At 50.5% G+C, this 18,845-nt stretch overlaps 7 protein-coding genes across 7 annotated transcripts; 4 read left to right on the forward strand and 3 right to left on the reverse strand.

The window, feature by feature from the left end:
* Positions 1–1,188: 1,188 nt before the first annotated feature.
* On the forward strand, positions 1,189–2,205 carry M438DRAFT_309542 (uncharacterized protein; the record flags this gene model as incomplete). The annotated part of the gene is made up of 1 exon (XM_029902386.1): positions 1,189–2,205. Exon 1 carries the CDS (start codon positions 1,372–1,374, stop codon positions 2,203–2,205), a length of 834 nt encoding a protein of 277 aa, XP_029765994.1. The 5' UTR covers positions 1,189–1,371.
* A 514-nt stretch (positions 2,206–2,719) lies between these two features.
* On the forward strand, positions 2,720–4,494 carry M438DRAFT_330780 (SHMT-domain-containing protein; the record flags this gene model as incomplete). The annotated part of the gene is made up of 5 exons (XM_029903351.1): positions 2,720–2,845; positions 2,909–2,965; positions 3,016–3,109; positions 3,160–3,297; positions 3,353–4,494. 5 exons carry the CDS (start codon positions 2,720–2,722, stop codon positions 4,492–4,494), a joined length of 1,557 nt encoding a protein of 518 aa, XP_029765995.1.
* A 232-nt stretch (positions 4,495–4,726) lies between these two features.
* M438DRAFT_341518 (uncharacterized protein) lies at positions 4,727–5,729 on the forward strand. Its single transcript, XM_029904521.1, has 3 exons — positions 4,727–5,001; positions 5,076–5,190; positions 5,271–5,729. Exons 1-3 carry the CDS (start codon positions 4,856–4,858, stop codon positions 5,499–5,501), a joined length of 492 nt encoding a protein of 163 aa, XP_029765996.1. The 5' UTR covers positions 4,727–4,855; the 3' UTR covers positions 5,502–5,729.
* Positions 5,730–8,271: 2,542 nt separating this feature from the next.
* Positions 8,272–8,696, forward strand: M438DRAFT_263753 (uncharacterized protein; the record flags this gene model as incomplete). Its single annotated transcript, XM_029899907.1, has 2 exons — positions 8,272–8,383; positions 8,434–8,696. 2 exons carry the CDS (start codon positions 8,272–8,274, stop codon positions 8,694–8,696), a joined length of 375 nt encoding a protein of 124 aa, XP_029765997.1.
* An 867-nt stretch (positions 8,697–9,563) lies between these two features.
* On the reverse strand, positions 9,564–10,408 carry M438DRAFT_14610 (uncharacterized protein). Its single transcript, XM_029898939.1, has one exon. It carries the CDS (start codon positions 10,274–10,276, stop codon positions 9,683–9,685), a length of 594 nt encoding a protein of 197 aa, XP_029765998.1. The 5' UTR covers positions 10,277–10,408; the 3' UTR covers positions 9,564–9,682.
* Positions 10,409–11,762: 1,354 nt separating this feature from the next.
* M438DRAFT_262938 (MFS general substrate transporter) lies at positions 11,763–13,661 on the reverse strand (the record flags this gene model as incomplete). Its single annotated transcript, XM_029899850.1, has 2 exons — positions 11,763–12,991; positions 13,049–13,661. 2 exons carry the CDS (start codon positions 13,659–13,661, stop codon positions 11,763–11,765), a joined length of 1,842 nt encoding a protein of 613 aa, XP_029765999.1.
* Positions 13,662–15,286: 1,625 nt separating this feature from the next.
* Positions 15,287–17,343, reverse strand: M438DRAFT_263707 (uncharacterized protein; the record flags this gene model as incomplete). Its single annotated transcript, XM_029899902.1, has 2 exons — positions 15,287–17,149; positions 17,245–17,343. The coding sequence occupies 2 exons, from the start codon at positions 17,341–17,343 to the stop codon at positions 15,287–15,289; spliced, it is 1,962 nt and encodes a 653-aa protein (XP_029766000.1).
* Between the last annotated feature and the right edge of the window lie 1,502 nt (positions 17,344–18,845).

Genomic DNA, 18,845 nt, shown 5'->3' on the forward strand with positions numbered 1-18,845 from the left:
GCTGTTTTAAAGGGAAGAACAGAAACGATGTGATGATCGAGAGAAGCGACTCGTACTCCGCCCACGGGCAAACACCATGCACATGTATAAGTCAGCCCCGCGATGGAAATTACCTAGTGAAAGCTTGTGTTTATTGGGTGTGGTCCTCGCTGTATAGAGTCAAAGGACATGCTCGGAACGTTGATGCTCGGTAGGGCATACTGAAAACAGCTAGGTGCTAGCGGATGAACTTTGGTGTACAACTCTGAGTTTGAGATAGGAGCTTGCGACGACGTAACTAACTGCCGAACCACAGAGCATTGACGACATTCAAAGTTAGCGAAGGGACATGACTCCAGACCCTCAAACGTTTGAGATTTTTTTTTGGGATGGTTTTAATTTTTGATTGTTTGGCGAACGGCAGGGGGCGGCGTAAGTAGCCGCAGCCATCAAAGTCTCAAGATTTGCGAGGCACGCCAATTTGCAAATGACTCGAGGTAACGCAGGATTCGGAACGCGAAAGGCACATACGGCGGCGCAGCAACAACGGAACGGTTTGCTGATGCGGTACATACGGAGTAGGATCCCTTGCGGATCTCTGGGAAAGACTTGATCCGATCTGAAGCGAGCACCCGAATTCGCGATGGTCCTGGTGCGCTTGACAGATCGAGATCCAAAGGATTTTCGACACTGTTACAGACGTTGTTTATGCTGATACTGAGGGCGGAGACGGTTCCGCCTCCATCAAATTGATCGCAGGACTGGCAATACTTCGTGACTACTTTAGACAGTATTTGTATGCATACCTACAGAATATTACCAGGAGTAATGTCTTAGCCAGGAATACCTTCCTAACATGTTCACCTCGAGTTCTTACCTACAACACGATCGTTGACCAGCAACAGTGCTGCTGTTCTGCGTCGTGGCTCAATGCAAATTCGACCATTGGACGAGCACGACGCAGCAGAGATATAGAACAACTTACACACTTATCATTGTATGTAGAGTCAGAGATGAACAGCGATTTGGATGATCGGTGAGAAACATATCAGATATCGGGAATGTACCTATTGCGGTTGCCGCCTATGTGTTTTGACATGGTGAGGCCCTCATCGAAGACATCGTATTCGTACACTCGTATTCGTATCCTTTGACGTGTGTGACGCAGCCGCCAGCGACGGTGACTCAAATTGGTATACCGTGAAGTTGAGCTGGGCTCTGGAGTAGCACATAAAGTACTCGCAATCCCTTCTTCTACCTAGAAGCTATTTTTCTCAACTCCCAACCGCCAGCTTCGAACTCCACCCTTCTTGAGCCTTCAAAGATATCATAGTTCACCTCATTCGCATCACAGTCACGGTACCCAAGACCGACCTCTCTGCTCACATCACGATGTCTTCCACTTCCGCCGAACCTGTCCTTTTCTACGATATAGCGTTCAAAGCACCTCGAGAATCGACAAACTGCGCTCCCAATCCATGGAAGTCGCGATTGGCTCTCAACTTCAAGGGCGTCCCTTACAGCACAATTTGGGTGCCTCTGCCAGACGTGGAAAAGGTCCGCCGAAGCGTGAAGGTTCCTGCATGCCGAAAATTTGGCGATGGCAGTGACTATTACACTCTACCTATCATCACAGATCCCAACACCGATGAGGCAGTCGGCGATTCATTCGATATCGCTGTGTACCTGCAGAAGACATATCCCGACTCTGGCTCTGGAGAGTTGTTCCCAGAACAGAAACTCGACTATGAATTCACGGAGCAAGCATCAGGAGTTCCATTGTCAGAAATGCGCAGAGGAGATTATGAGGAGTATGCACGATTCAACAAGAACGTGGATGCAGTGTTCTCAGCTCACGTTATCCTCATGTTACAAGGCATGCTCTTGGAGCCAGCTGGCAAGCAAGTCTTTGTCAAGCGCGCCGGCGTCCCTTCGTTTGACGCATTTGCATGCGTGGGCGAGCAGCGTGAGAAGGTGCTGTCTACCTTTGAGAAGAATCTGGAGGGATTGTCCATGTTTTTGAAAAAGGACAAGAGCGGACCATTCATACTGGGCAACAAAGCTAGTTATGCAGACCTGATCATTGGCGGGTGGCTGCGTATGGCGAGCAAGTCTCTTCCACAGGCCGAGTGGGAGGCACTAAGAAGCTGGCATGGTGGTGTGTTTGGGCAGTTGCATGACGCGCTCGACAGGTACGCGCAAACCGACAAAGGACGAGAGGCCTAGATAGCCCAATCGAGACAAAAGATCCAAGCTTTCAGATAAACACTAGCCTCACGTAAAAACCTGAGATGGGAATTGGAAGTGATTGAAAATGATGATGTGATTTCTGTATAAGGATATCGAAGACAGTGCCGTCGAGGAGTTGAGAAGTTGACACGAAACACAACCTTCCAATCAGGAAGTACGAAAATCGCCTGCAAAAATGGTGGTTTGGGACCCCAGACGTCTCAGCAACACCCACGTCGTCTGACAGAAGCCAAACGAGTGAGATTGTCTGCCAGATAAGTCATCTCATCATCTTGGATTTAGTTGTGTAAAGAGGGAAAGAGGATCCAAGGCAGGTGCCCTTGAAATAGGCGTTGCGTGGGAAGGAGCGCACGAGCCACCGGGCGCTAACTCGATAAAGAAGTCGATGTCGCGGGAGTGGGATGATGGGCGGAGGTGAGTCGTGAGTCGTGAGTGATGTCGACAGTCGACAGTCGAGAGTTTGGCAGTTGCTCTTGTCAACCAACACACAATGCAAGCCTTGAGGACGACGTCGCTGTTGCGTGCGTCGCGCACATGTAGGAGGCCGATTGCTGAAACATGCCGCCCCTTGCAAGTGCAAGCACGCCGTGCTTTGTCCATCGAGGGACAGCAGAAGGTAGACGACCATCAGCGCGCCACGACACGTCCAACAACAAGACATGGCTGACCTGTATACAAGCTGCTCTCGGCCGACCTTGAGGAAGCCGATCCTACCGTCTACAACATCATTCAAAAGGTCCGACACGTCCAACGCCGCCGATATACGCGATACTAATGCCCGACTAGGAGAAGAGGAGGCAAAAGCACTTTATCAACCTGATTCCTTCCGAGAACTTCACATCGCAAGCAGTACTGGATGCCTTGGGCAGTGTCATGCAAAGTGGGCAGCCTCCTGTCATATCAATCATGCTCCTAGACTGACCGAAACAGACAAGTACTCGGAAGGTTACCCCGGAGCCAGATACTACGGTGGAAACGAGCACATTGACGAGGCCGAGAGACTCTGTCAGCAGAGAGCACTCCAGGCGTTCCGTCTCGACCCCGAGAAATGGGGCGTCAACGTCCAGCGTACGCTTGCATCCACACAGTCAGTCTCGGTGCCATCAGCTCACAAAACTTACAGCCCTGTCCGGATCACCCGCCAACCTCTACGCCTACTCGGCCCTCCTCAATGCTCACGACCGTATCATGGGTCTCGACCTCCCCCACGGCGGCCACTTGTCGCACGGCTACCAGACACCTACCAAAAAGATCTCGGCCATCTCAAAGTACTTTGAGACGCTCCCATACAGACTCGACGAGAAGACCGGCCTGATTGACTACACCAAGCTGCAAGAGCTGGCTATGCTCTACCGTCCCAAGATCATCATCGCTGGTACATCGGCATACAGCAGACTGATTGACTACAAGAAGTTCCGCGTCGTTGCCGACAACGTTGGCTCATACCTCCTTTCCGACATGGCTCACATCTCTGGTCTCGTCGCTGGTGGCGTCATCCCCTCGCCCTTCGACTACTCGGACGTTGTCACCACCACTACACACAAGTCTCTCCGCGGTCCCCGTGGTGCCATGATCTTCTTCCGCAAGGGTGTGAGAAGCGCCGACAAGAAGGGCAATGAGATCATGTACGACCTCGAAGGCCCTATCAACTCATCAGTCTTCCCTGGCCATCAAGGTGGTCCTCACAATCACACCATCACCGCATTGGCTGTCGCCTTGCAACAGGCTCAGTCATCCGAGTTCAAGCAGTACCAACAGACAGTTCTTGACAACGCAAAGGCCTTTGCATCTCGTCTCGGAAACACAAAGGACAAGGGCGGTCTTGGCTACACAATCGTCTCTGGCGGTACCGACAACCACTTGGTCCTGGTCGACCTCAAGGACAAGAACATTGATGGTGCTCGTGTTGAGCGTATTCTCGAGCTCGTTGGTGTTGCTGCCAACAAGAACACTGTACCTGGTGACAAGTCAGCCATGAAGCCCGGTGGTCTTCGTATGGGCACCCCGGCCATGACCACTCGTGGTTTCCAGCCCGAGGACTTCAAGCGTGTCGCTGATGTCGTTCACCGCGCTGTCGAGATTACCCGCAGATTGGACGGCGTCGCAAAGGATGCAGCTGAGAAGGCTGGTCGTAAGAACCCTGGCAGTGTGAACGCCTTCCGAGAATATGTCGGCGAAGGCGAGGAGATCACCGAGGTCGTCCAGCTGAGAAAGGAGGTCGAGGACTGGGTTGGCACATTCTCTCTTCCTTGGGACAAAGCATAAAATCAACGCGCGCATGTGAATTAATGGGGAGTGCAAAGGAAGCGATTGTAATAACAAGGAACAATGATAACGATGATGGAAGAATACTGGACTTTTCGCATTGTGAGTGTCCTGCGAGAACAAACCAAAGTCCAATCTCAACTGCTATTCTCTCAACTCCACACAATACTCAGTCTTGCGTATGTGTGTTGCGCGACACAATTGTGCTCGCCTTGATATTGTATGACCACGAGAAGAAACATGGTACATAAATGCCTCTTTCCATCCTTCCAAATCCGTATCACCAACGCCGCAGTCTTACCCCTTGCAGATCTCTTACCTAAAATCCGCTTATACCTTCACCATCCCAACAACGAACGCCATGCACATCATCACGAACCCCTCCACCGGCGAAGGACGCAATGTTAGCTTTGAAACAAATGCCTCATATGTCAACTTTACCAACGACAACAATTCGACCACCTTCAACAACTCCACTTTTATCAGCAATCACGAAAAATTGCCTTGGTAAGTTGTTTACTCGGAGCATCGCACGTGAGAGGAGATGAAAATACTGATGGGTGTATTTTTGGGGCAAGCAGGTATATGGGACAATATACTACACCCGTCACAGCTGTGCTGGAGGCTTACGTCCTGATATCGTTTCTGATCTTCTTCGTCATGTTTATGCTGTGTGTGCATCGGCATGGATGTTGTGTGAGTATCTCTTTTACTTCCTTCCTTTCTTCATCTGCTGCTCTGTTCGTTTTGTTTGTGTTACTGATTTTCAAACACAGCACATCTTTCACCGCAGAAGACGTCGTCATCGTCAAAGAGCTGTGCGGTATCAACAACAGATGCGAGTCAGGGCTTGGGAGGAAGAACAAGCAAACCGTATACATGATGACGATGACGAAGATGAAGATATCGATGGTCATGAAGTCGACAGTCTCGACACGGAAAATGGTGATCGTGTGCAGGAGATTCAGAGGTTGGAAAGGGCGTTGAGAAGTGCTGGGATCGCTTGATGTCGATGGAGACTTTTTAGGAGGAAGAGGTAATGGGAAGGAGATGGATTACGAAAGACATGAGAACATGAATGGGGGATTTGGTTGCTGTGTCAATTGATTTGACAGTACAGCAGATGGAATGCTTGAGAAAAGCTTTCTCCTAATTCCTTGTTTGGGAGCACAGGCAGATCTTTTGTGTCTTAGCCGTGGAAAAGCACAAGTGTATACACAGATCGCGTCCATCCATTGAGACATCAATCAACATGATCGTTGTGCCCAATCTAGAATTTGAAGAAAGCGATGCACTGATACAGAACTTGCTAGATTTGTCTTTATGCTATGGTTTCCGCCAGAAGGATCTTCTGCATGATGGCTTTCTGGTGCAAGCAAACAGATGAAGCTATATAATCTTCTCTGCAGCCATGAGTTTCTCGGATCGCTCATCAAATACGCGATGGACATCGATTCATCGTCCTCTGAAGAATCCATGGACAGATCTCGTGAACAGATGCCAGATACATCTGAAGAGCATCTCCTCTCCCGCCCTGATGAGTTGACCGACACAAGCATGAGCATGTCCGAATCTTCACGCGACTCGTCGAGTTCATCCAAGGAGAACAGACCTCCACGTTCCATCAAAGCTCCATCAAATGCAGTGTTTGAACCTCCTTCCATGATCGAGAACGAGAAGAACACCCAGACTGGAGATGTATCCGCCAAACAAGATGATCACCCCAAGCGCCTGGCCTTCGAGGTTCCCCAGATGTTTGAATCAGAACCAAATCACGAACTCGGACCTCAGCTAGTAGTCCTGAAAGTACACCCCGCAGACGCCAGCGGAGGTAGCTGGGACGTCAATTTGGTCGTTTTGCGCTCTCGCCAGCAGCTTGGACAGATTCAGCCGAGGGGTGAGATGTGGTGGCATCATTGGGGAAAGAAATGGCTGCATTCGAGCGATACGCCAGAGACAGTAAGCGCAAAAGTAGAGAATGTGTCGGAGGGTTTGAAATTGACTTGTGTAGGCCGATATCACCGATGGAGATGTTATTCGTGTTGTTCATGTTGCTGAGCCGAATGATCCACCCACAAACATCGCAATCCTAAATCGTATGTGTCATATCCTGCTGATGCCACTGTACTGATGAATTTGATTGTAGACCACTTCCCGTCGAAAAAGGTGTAGATAAGCAGAGAGGTCGCGAGATGAGGAGTAGGACGATGGTATCTTGGTCATTCTTTTACGATGGCGAGCTGCACTGTGCTAAGATGAAGATGGAGGGAAGAACAAGGATAAGTTCATCTCAAGGTTGCTCGGTACAGCCGAGCAGCGGAATCCAAGAGACTGCAGTTGAAGCAGACGGAAAACATACACTTTCGGGTAGTGGAGTATCGGTGAAGGTAGACATGGTATGGTTGTCAGTCCTTGGGTCAGGAAGCCGTGAAGATGAGACCATAGAAATCAGAACTTGCTTAGTAGGGGGAGTCTGTAGAACTTTTCATATCGTAGCCCAGGTCAAATTCTCTACATTGCCGTGACTATCTTCCATTTTATGGACTGTCTGGAGACGGAAAGCAAAGAGGGCTCGGCTCTTCAAGCTAGACGCGGAGTTGAGTGACGCCAAGGCGTGGAAAGCCAGACATTTGCGCACGGACTCCATCCACGCACGGACTTCAGTATCTGCAGCTCAGACTTGAATAATTCATCTTCTCGGATTCTTCTCTCAATGGACCTGTGGCGCAGCGGTAGCGCGTGTGATTCCAGTCTCAATTAGGTAATTCCACAAGGTCATCCGTTCAAGTCGGGTCAGGTTCATGAATTTAGCAGGCGCGAGCCATGCAAGATTGTCTTTTTGTGTTTTTTGAGGTGTGCGATGTATTTTGGTTGTGCCAAGCTTCGACTCTGGACCTCGCGGGTTTGCAGGCAGCCTCAAACGCTTGAACAATAGACGGCAGTTTTCAACAACGTGCGACAATGACATTCCTTGCGGCTTCAATAGCTTTTTACTCTTTGTACTTTGACCACGGCAAGACTGGTTACTACAGTCATCTGTCGGCATGACTGGACTTCTACACATGTCTCTTCTGATCGAAAACCCATCCTACTCCATCAGTACACACAACTAGTTGTCCATCAATGTGCCAGGATCCCGATTCAGGCAATAGCCGTCGTGGCACCCCATCGTGACCAACGAGGAGAACAAGGTCCAAGCAACAGTACACGGCTCTCGAAGCCAGTGCCGCCTAACCCACTGTGTTCAGTGACCCTCTATACCGGACACTGCTTCGTTTTCGGGCAGACTCTACCTCCACGCACATCAAGCTCTTCGGAACACAGACGTGTATCAGTATTGATTCACCCCTGGTCTCGAAGATCAGCCTTTGCGATGGCTGAGATCACTCCAGGACTGGCGTAGTCGTTTGCAGGCTCTAGACAGACCAGAAAAAGACAGCTCCTGGAACACCGTGGATCCGGTTGATCATCGCCGTTGGATTCGTGAACCTCTCGCCATCTTATGCTCTGACTGAGTGTACGCAGTGACTTCTACCAAGAGAATATCGATTCGTCAACCAGATGGCCCCCAAAGATCAGAGGAAGGATTTTCACCACGTGTCTAGCACATGGAGTGCAGGGTGAAATCTCTGTAGCACTGACAAGTGATAGTGACTGCAAGCGCCGAGCAGACGCCTTGTGTAACAATGAGCGGCACCATATCACTACAGCGCCGCTGCGACAGTCCTCTACCTTCGTCTTGCATCAACATCGTTTCAGTATTACGCTCGTTCCACAATGGCGCTCGTAGGAACCCTCCTCTTTTGTGAAGACTGCGGCAGTCTTCTGGATAGACACCCGCCGGAACAGCTCTTGATCAAGTGCGATATTTGCTTCAAGCAGAACAGCAGTATGTTCCTGCTTGAGCAGATGAAGAAAGCGGCACGCTGATGTGAACAGACAATTGGCCAGCCTCTCAGAAAACCGTTAGCAAGCCTACAGCGTTCCCATCCCGCCTCCGTGACAAGCGCTCCAACGTACAGATCTTGACCGCCGAAGATCGCGACACCTGGGCTACGACCTCAAAGGCATGCCCCAAGTGCGATCACGACAAGTTGAAGTTCCGCGACGTCCAGACAAGAGGCGCAGATGAGGGTAGCACTATCTTCTACAAGTGCCCTGCTTGCGGTCATGGGTATGTGAGCAGAGGGAAGCGTGTCTGAATCTTTTGCTGATGGTTGCGTAGATTCAAGGAAGACAACTGATTACTGTCCATTTTTCGATCGTGGGTTGCGCATCGTGCCTATCCAGGATCCAGAACATACGAGAGAATCTATCGTCAGCATCACTTGGAACGATACAAAAAGAGGAAAGCAAGGCGAGGATGATGGAAAATTACCAGAATCGACCATGGAGCCGGACGCCAAGTGGTATAAAGAAGTAAGACCCAGAAGGCACACACAACAAGAACACTGGCAACATGACTGGAGACTTGGGATCTGCCATCTGGGATGAACAGAAAGTAAATCAACACTATCGAAGAAAGAAATCAAAACAAGGACATCACTGGAGAGAAGAGTGCGAGTGAAAGGAGACACATGACGATATGATTATCTCTACCTTTATATACGGCCTTGCTAATTTGTCCTTCATCCAAGTCGCACCTCCGGTGCGGTGGCCGAGTGGTATTACTGTTTGAAACTCGGAACGCCCACGATCATGACCACGTGTCAGCGTCGCTTGAAGAATTACACTGCCTGATGTTTGAGGAACAGAGGAAGGAAAGTGTTCCCGAGTGGGTTTTTTTGCCCGAGGTGCTTCCTATTATTGGAGAGCATCGGTGAGATTTTTGCCCAGGGTGTCTCCTAGATATCGGGGGTATCACTTGGTGGTGGTGTTGTTGGTGTTATTGCGGTATATCACTTTTGAAAGGGGGACAGGTAAGCTTTGAAGACGCGATGTATTTTATACCACAGAGTCGCGGTTCGAGCTCTGCTCTAGGCTTTTCTTTTGCACTGGTTGTCGTACGCGTGACTTGACACGCTCAGCACGTCACGTCGCCGCCTTGAACACTTGACTAATCTCTACGCGTCATCATAGTAGCCAGAGATCAGAAGTGAGATAAGTATCTCTAACGCGAAATACGCATACCATACTCACCGTCACGTCTCTATCTTCACGCCTTCTAGGCTTTCGACAGCGTGCGAATCTACTTCTTCTCCAGGCACTTATTCCAATGCCACTCATTTCCACCACAATGAGCGCAGAATTTATACCCACAAGGGCATTTCATGTGCGGACATCCTTCACTCCTACCTTGACCTCCATTTCTCTCAACCATCTCACCACAACTCTTGCACTGCTTGTAGTTCTCATCTTTACAAAGCTCCAGCGTCTTTTGCAGATTTTGATCTACGCCACACTCGCCCTCATGATAGACATCCTTGCATTTTTTGCAAGTCTTCTGGGAGCAGGAAGGGCATGTTGCGATATCGCCATTTACTCCACTGATAGGAATGAATTTTAGACAATTCTTGTGAGCGCAGAAGACGCGGAGGTGGCCAGGGGTCTCGTAGACTGTGAATTTGGTCTCGAGGTCTGCGATCAGATCAGCAGAGAGGTGCTTCTTGAGGTTAGTAAAATTGAGCTTTGAGCAACAACGGGGTGGATAATGTTCTTCTGCTCTGGCGAGGGTGAAAGAGGTGGTTATGCAAGTTGAGCACCAGAGGCAGCGGCAGGGAAGAGGGATCAGGGGGTCTTCGGAGTAGTCGTCGCAGTTTGTGCAGAAGCCTGGTTCGGACATTGTTAGTGTTGTTTGTTACGTTGGTGGATTTGGAGGGGTGCTGAGTGGGGTGTTGCAAGGCATGGGCGATGTTCGGGCTATATGGTTCTTGTCTGGGTACAAAGAAGACGCTTGGTCAAAGGGAAAATGATAATCGAGATCAAAGCAACACCTGTCGACAAAGAGGTCGATTTTGACATCAAAGAGTTGGGACAGCAAACAAAGGGATCCTCATGAGCAAGTTCATCGAATCCCTTAGCGTCGACAAGCGACAGTCAACATCTATTCATAAACGATCGCAGACAGCCATATCACCCACCCCCTCTCTCAGTGAGGTCACGCCTAGCCTGTTTCGATAGGAATGTCTTGAGAAGAGAGGAAGAATCTCAAAGACCACACTCATCAGAAAAGAAAAAAAAAACATCAAGGAAGGTACGATCAGACATCATACTCACTCCTCTCCAACTTCTTACATATTCTGGTGTAGCGCTGAGAACCTCCTATCACAGCACATCCAGCCCCCTCAGCGGCTTGGAGCCGAGAATGTTGAAACAAGAAGATACAACTAGCGCGGTCTATCAACGACGGGGGCAATAGCGAGAGGTACGGAGACTTCGAGACACAGGTCGACATACCAACTCCCCAAGACGACCTATCCGCGAGGGCGATGAGGGGGGCATTAATGCTTTCGGAAAGCAGGCAGAGATACACTTATGTGAACGAAGGTGGTGGGAGTAGGGTGGATAGGGGAGATTTTTGGGTGCTGTCAGTAGAAGTGTCGTCCGATTGTCTCATCACTGAAAACTTTGTCCCATACTCGCGTCCGCGAAGGTCGGTCCACTTGACCTATACCTGTCGCTGCAAAGCGGTTAATGGAAATCGTGCTACTCTACCGCCGTCGGAGATCTCTGCTTTGTTATAATGATTGCTCTGCGGGTCGCCGACGATCGCTTTCGTGGCTCTTGCACTCATAGAGACGCTGCTGCCTTTGATGTCACTACTACCCGCTACACAGCGTCAACTTTGCACCGCGAGCCTTTTTACCTATTCATGAGATTCTGGTACACCCGCGGTATGTTGCATAGATGTGACTTCTACAAGACTACTAATCCCTTGCTTTCCAACACCCTTGTACCCGTAGACCTACCCCTTTCTTCGATGTCGCTGCACGCTGCCTGCCTGCCAATCTGCGCGACAGCGTTGACCGGCTTGGGAGAAGTTGCATCGACTGTAAATGTATTCGTAGTTCGTGACTATGATCTACTGTTTAGGTCACCGATCCTACCTGCCGTGACCTTCTCGCATGGGCAAACGGGTGGTGGCTTTGCAGTGATTGATGAAAGGCAGCGACTGCAAAGTGTAGTAGCAGAGAAGAGATGGAGACAGGTGGGTATGTATTAATGATAAGGCTAAACAAACACTTTTCTATACAACCGCTAATATCGACAATCTCCCCCTTCGCTCCCAAGATGTCCAAAAAGAACCACCTTGCACCGACTCAAGAAAATTACTTCCTCGTCGATTCAGCAGCAGCAGGACCTCTAGAAACCTGTCCTTGCTCATCAGCCCTCTCCTCTTCTCCCGGCAATAAAATCTCATGCCCATTTCCATTCCTGACTTTGAAGCTCGCTGCGGTGCCCAGAGCGGAAATGGCAGCGACATACCACCACGCCATTCCGACCACTCCTCGTTCAAGCCAAGTGCCGTACCAAGAGGCAGAAAGAATAGGTCCGATGGTTCTGAACGCCGCAGAATCAGCTTGACCTAAACCATGGATTGTGGCGAGGACAGAAGGATGAGGAGAGCTGTTGTTGAGCAGTAAGATAGAGGCAGGGAGGGCGAATGTGCGGGCGGCAACTTGGAGTAATACTACACCGCCGATACCGAGCCAGATCCAGAATCCTGATGCTGGGGCTGGGGATGCAGAATCCGAGGGCATGAGTGCGATATATGGTGCCAGGAAATATGCTAGGGGAAAGAGGAAGAGTGAAGAGCGGAAACAGCGCATGAGGCCAAAGCGTGCGTTGGCGCGTGGGTATAGGACGAACTGTAGGATGATGCCTACAAAGCCGATGATGGCCATGGCGAGACCGATTGTAGGGGGTGGGAAGGCAAGACCACCTCCAAATTTGAAGGCACCACGTTCTTGCTTTTGTGGCTTGCCGTCTGTGCTGTTTCCAGGCACGAACTCGCGAGAAGTGGAGAGGAAGAGGATCCAGAGAGTTGAGAAAGCGCCCATGTGGAAGTCGAAGATGGCAATGGAGAGCAGAGTCCAGCAAACATTCGGTGTCCAAACACGACGGAAAGGCAAACGTTGCATAGGGCGAGTAGCATGGGAGTCTTGTCTTTCGCGAAGCTCGTTTGCATCAGCAATGCGATCGAGTTCGATGCTTCCTTCCTCGCGTCCAGACAAGAGACCTCTCCTTGCCATGGCAGTCTCGCCAACCAACTTGTATCCTTTGTTCTTTGCTTCAGTGAGACGGCTCCAGATGCCTTTTGCGATGGTTACGGGGTTGAAGGCGGCGACATCGACTTCGGTGAAGCCTTTCAGTGTTTCGTCGAGGAAGAAGGTGCAGAGTAGGGCTTCGATTACGAGTAGCAGACTGCAAAGGAGGTTGGGGGCGGCGTAAGGATGATTCTTCATCCAGGCGATGCCTTCTGCACCACCGAAGGTCGAGTTGGGACCGAACAAATGGGGATACGAAATAAAGGGATCGGCGAGAAGACCGCTAAGGACTATTGTTACAGAGATTAGCATTCGAGAAGTCTACGATTGGCGAGCTTGCGACTTACTCGGACCCAAGACATTGGCGACATTGAAAGCAGCAGGGAGGAGTAGGAAGGCACGAGGATGCCATCGCTTGTCTGTACATTCAGCAACCATTGTTCTAGCCGCTCCCACAGTGCCGTTGATGGCTCCACTCAGCACTCTCCAGACAACAGCCTGGTGGAAGCTGGTACTGAAGCCTACGCCAATGCAACCAATTGCAGTACCAATCATTCCAATGTTGAGTACCAGTTTCCTGCCTACTCCTGGCTGATCTGCTGCGCGACCCCAGAGGATACTCGTGATGATTTGCGCCGCTGTGAAACTGCCTTGTAACATACCGGCCTGATGCGATATGACAGAGTCTGGCTGGCTGCGATCGAAGCTCTTGAGCTGATGTACCATGTACGTTTGTAGTGCTGCCATCTGGAAGAAGTCGACGAATCGACTCGCTGCCAATAGCGCGAGTTGGCCTTTGTTGGGCATGTTCCTCCATGTCGCAGGTTCCGGGGGATATGTCACCAGTCCTGGCGTAGGAAGGTTATCCAGCGGTGTTGTCGCGCCTTCTGGCAGTTGGGCCGCCCGCACGACATCCGTCTTCAGTTGGTATGGTTTCAACGATGATGACCGCGTCGGCATTGCTGGCTTGGACGGTGTGCCGGGACTGGGCGACACGACGGGACCAGGAGTGAGGCCACTGCCGGCCTCGAGGGTGCGTGGTGTCGTGGGGCCGCTGCTTGGCCCATCCTGTTGTGGTATTTGGCGCTCAAAGTAACTCTCCTCCTCTTCCCTTATGTAGGGTGATCCGAATGGCGAGCCTGTGCCGTCGCGCTCGGGTCGTCCTGGTTCGGCATTCTGGTGACCTGATCGTTGGCGAAGATGGCCAGACTTGTACTGATGCCGGTGCATAGCAAACACGCAATGCTGCTTCGACTTTCTTGTCCCACGATTTCTAGTGACGCCGCTTATGACGTGCCGAGAACACGAGCTTCACTTTCTCGTATTCCTCGTGCTTCCAATAGATGGCAGTTAGGGATACGGACTGGTGGTAGAATTGAAGTATACAAGAGAAACAAATGTCAGAAATGATCTTCAAACTTCCAGTCCGGCCAAGAACGACCTTGATACATTTTGATCTGTAACCTGTTCATCTTTCTTCCACCTCGCCAAGCCTTTTCGGCCGCGCATCTGCAGACGACTGTTGCTCGCCGTGTCAAGCTCGTGGATATCAGAAGTGGGGCTACACAAAGCACCGCCCCATGTCCGCTCAAGAAGCCCTACTTCCGCTGCCCCTCCTCGAAACACCTCTCCCAATTTCATGCTTATCGAGTCTTCTGAGTCCTGAGGGACAATAGAAGCTCGCTAGAAGGGGCAGTCGCCTGAAACTTCCATACGCCACGCCCTCCTCCAATACGTGTACGATGCTATATAATCGATTCATCACTGAGGCTCGGTAGTACTCGTACCACTCATGCCTCTGTTTCAATGCGCTTTGCCGACGAGACGTTTGCTCATTCGCAAGCTTGGAGGAAGCCACCACCGCTGCTATTCCCACGCCGAACCCAACCGCCGCGCCGCCTTTGTAGGGAATTTCCGCTGCCAGTGCTCCGCTACCCGCTGAAAAACGTGTGCCGACACGCCTTTGTTGAACCGTAGGCGTTGTCGCCTTGTGTGATGTTGGACTCAGCCACGATGCATGTGCCCTCCACCGGTAAAGCCAAACAAACTCCTCCCTATCTGATATCTACCTGTCCCGGCCAACCGCCGCGCCGCGCCGGCCAGCGGCATAATCGGCATCGCTCTCTTCCATTTCCTCTGCATACAGCATGTGTGCGAGCTCCATCCGATGCCGTCGACAGGACTTTCAGGGGCCACTCCAAAAGGTCGATCATGATTCGTGACCTTGTAGCTATCGGGGTTAAAAGTCATGGTTCAGGTTTCAGGACTTCAGGGTTTGAGGTTTCAGAATATGTGTAACAAAGTAGACGTGGAGGGTACAATAATTGATTTGGTATGTAGATCGTTGTCTTTTTATATTGCTGACTGACTTGGTCAGATGAGCCTCTCACAAAGAGAGCACTCTTGGTATCATGGTATATACAGATCTCAGAACTCGCTGAGCAATGTCTGTGAAAAAAGCATATGGTTCGAAAATTGCAATTTTCGTCCATCCCAAAAAACTCCACCCAATGCTCGCTTTGGATATATGACAGGAAATGAGAAAAGGAAAGATAAAAAGACAGGACATAAGAAATGAGGAGAATTTATGATCGATCAGAGAACTTCTCTTCTTCATCGACCTGAATGTACTTTTTGCCCAGAAGCTTTGCGCTGATGGCATCTCTGACATCAGAGACTCTCCTGACGAAAGAGATGGGCATGGCGCCTGATATTTGCTTGCGGGCAAGGATTAGGACGAAAATTGCGAATCCGATACCAGCGGTGACACCAAGAACACCGACCAACATTCTAGCCTTGACAGCTCGCTGGTGTTGTGCCTTGATCTCTGTCTCTGCAGCTTCATGCTCTGCGGCAGTCTCAGGCAGCTCGGCATAGTATGCGCTTGTGTTGAAACCGCGGTTGTTGCTCAGGTACTCAGCCTTGACTTGGCTGTAGGGATCGTAGTGAGCGTCCTCATCACGAATTGGCTCGGCCTTTCCGCAAGCCCACTCATCACAGAAATCGCGAAGTGTGACGCTTGGTACAAAGGTCTTCTGGATGACACTGCGCTCGAGAGCATTTCCGTCCTTGTCCAGAGCCTCGGCGAAGCCCCAAGTCGTAACATTATTGTAGCGCATGGTCGTCTCGAATCCAGTCTTCTTGGTGTTTCCAACCAAGTTGAAAGGTCCGCTTCTGTTCGCACTGGCATAGAAGTTCCAAGATGCGATTTCGGTCGCACCATTCCAGGATACATAAAAGACCATGCCAGATTTCTCATCGTTAGTCTTGGAATATGTCCAGAGAGCAGGCTTGGTCAATGGCTGACCGACCCAGGGAAACTTGTGCGAGCGGTAAATCATGACGTTACTTGCGCGATATGCGACCTTTGCGTACATGACAGCCGATCCATCTGCTGTGTGCTCGCTGAAGTAAGGGTGCTCGCCCCAACCAAGATGGACGTTGCCATTGGGAAGGATCTGCATGTTACCCTGAGATCCGGAAAGCATGCCACCAGAGGATTCAGGAGCGCCATATTCCTTGATCATAGTTGCAGTGTTTGCAATGTGGTCGATTGATACGACATAACCGTGAGAAAATTTGTCTGTTCTGTTGAAGCCATTGCTGGCGTTGTCGTAGAAGGTCAAGATTGTGTGGGTCTCATTCTCACTGACCCAGCGAGCGTGATGCTGAGAAGAGAAGTTGAAATTGGTCTGGTGGAAAGTTGGGTTTGCACCACCCATCTCCCACATGATTGATCCGTCTACACCGGACAGTTTGTAAATTGCAGCCATGTGTCTGGCCGAGATCAGGTAGTCGCCGTCCTGATTCTTGTCGATAGAGTTGATGTGGAAATAATCCCAAGGAGTCTTTTCGGTCAGACCATTTCCTGACGTGTCTGTTCTTCCAGGAAATGTGTAGGTCAAGCTGGGATCGAGATGATCCGTACTTCTCCACTCAAACACCACTCTGCCAGTATCGATCTCAATCTCTTGGAAGACACCCTCAACGATCCAACCCATGCCATTCTGGATTTGAAACTTCGGGTTGGTCGTCAAGTCGTATTGTCTCGGTTGGTAGACAGTCATGAGAGCGGTGGTACCATTCGAGTATGGTGTCAATCTGAATTCGTGCATGTCGCTCGATGCGCCTGCTCCAGAGCTTTCGACTGTCTTGACGATGCGATAGTGTTTGTCCATGATGACTCCATGACCTCGAGCGAAGCCTTGGTGTTGTTCTCCTTGGAAGTAGCAAAGATGTTCTTCTCCCTTGTAGTCGCAGGTATGCGGTGCGTGGGCAGTCTTGGGTCCGCTCGAACCAGCGCCGGACCAGACTAGTTGTCCCCAGTTGTCGTAAATATACGGTCCCGGATCCACGTTTCGGTATGGTGCGAGCATTATGTATCCTGGCGCGACCAGCTCCGGCCTTAAAAGGGTCATCTCAAGCATGGGTGCATGCAAGTCTGGCCTCTGTTTGCAAATACTAATCAGTGGCCTGCTAGTGATAGTTGTGTTGTAAGACTACGACAGAGTCGCGTGCCTCTACGTCATGCGATTCCACTTACCGATCTGAAGACATGTGTGGGACTGGTCTCATTGTCCAGACCTGCGAATGCTGATCCTGCCAGCAGCAGTGCTGAAGATAGAATTCGCAATGAAAGCATGTTTGTGAAGATGGTGAGAATTAGGTGGTTTTGCGAACGGCCACAGGCCGTTTGGTAATCTGTTCAAGGAACGAAAAGCAGTTGGATGATAAAATGCTGCAAAAACAGAGGGGTACTCGGACAATTATTGTAATCAAGAGTAAGCGCGAGAAGCCGTTAAGCAAAAGGGATAGGGAGACGACGTTCAATGCAACGGCGTCCGGTCTGGGGCAGCGATGGTCTATCTACACGGGATCCAAGAGGTACAATTGCCAAGGGACCCGCAAGGAAGTAAAGATGCACACACGGTCCAGCTAGGGGCAGAGCATGGATGCATGGCGGAAGAAGAGATCGTGGGTCCCAGCATGCAGTGGTGCGGCAGTCGGTCCAGCAATTGTGATTCGACGTGGAGAATGTTTGAACCTCACAGAAATTCTGTCAAGCGCTCGACTTGCCGCGCAGGGTCGAACGCCACTTGTATGGTCCTCTGCAAGACCACTGACCGCTTTGGCCGCCTCTTGCATTGCATGATTTCGAATAGAATAACAGTAGATGATCTGGTGATGAGATTGGTCTTTGTTGTTGCTGCTGTTTTAGGGCTCTACTTCTCCATCCCTCCACGCGGCAGGAGACTCAAACACGTCTTGGCACTATCTTTCCAGGGCTTGCAAGATCGATTCTTTAACGAAGGAGTTTCAGTATTTCTCACCAACATACGTAGACACACCGTTGCACGGCAAAGAGTCGTGGGATCGTTGGAACGGACTCGCTGGAATGGTAATACAACTGCTTTGACCGTTGTACAACATGGCCAAACTAGCGAAAGAGCATCAAACTGTGAAGCAAGATCAGCAAACCTGAATCATGACGCCTCCTGTCAAGCAGCTTCCTCCGGCTTCGGCAAACATGTTCTGACTACCCGAGTGGAAATTCCCCCTTCTCTCGGGACTTGCTCCTCGCGCCAGCGCCACATCATCTACGAGTAATGCATACTTTTCGCTAAGCCCTGCCGCAGTTTCGTCCTGAGGACACAAAGCCACCCGCTGTGTCAAGTCTGTTCTGCGAACCAGACGAGAAGAGATTTTACTCTTCTGTCAACAAGAAAGGCGCCACTGATGGCAGAGGCAGGGAATTGGAAAATGTAAAACGCTCGTGCTCTCAACCAAAACAATTCCATGGCGATCGATTAGATTGTCTGTAGATTGCTTGCTTCACACGGCTTGGAAGCACAGCGGAGCTCCGCTCCACCGCTGTTGTTGTTGATGACAACTCCTTGCTGCATGTCTGGCGGGCCATGAGGTTAGTTACCAGCCGTGTAACTATTCCCTGTTCATAGTACTGGTGACCAGGGAACCGGCTTTACTCCCTTCGGAGTCCGATGCAAGATTATATCTCTGGTGGTTGGCAAAGCTGTGTGTCGTGTGCACATCGATGACGAAGGAGGCTGGAAAGATTGTGTATCTCGGATAATTATTTTCTGAGTCGGGACCAGTGGTTGGGCGCGATCACAATTCGACTTTGAG

This window comes from Aureobasidium pullulans (assembly GCF_000721785.1).
Source record: "Aureobasidium pullulans EXF-150 unplaced genomic scaffold scaffold_1, whole genome shotgun sequence".
Classification (NCBI taxonomy): Eukaryota; Fungi; Ascomycota; class Dothideomycetes; order Dothideales; family Saccotheciaceae; genus Aureobasidium; species Aureobasidium pullulans.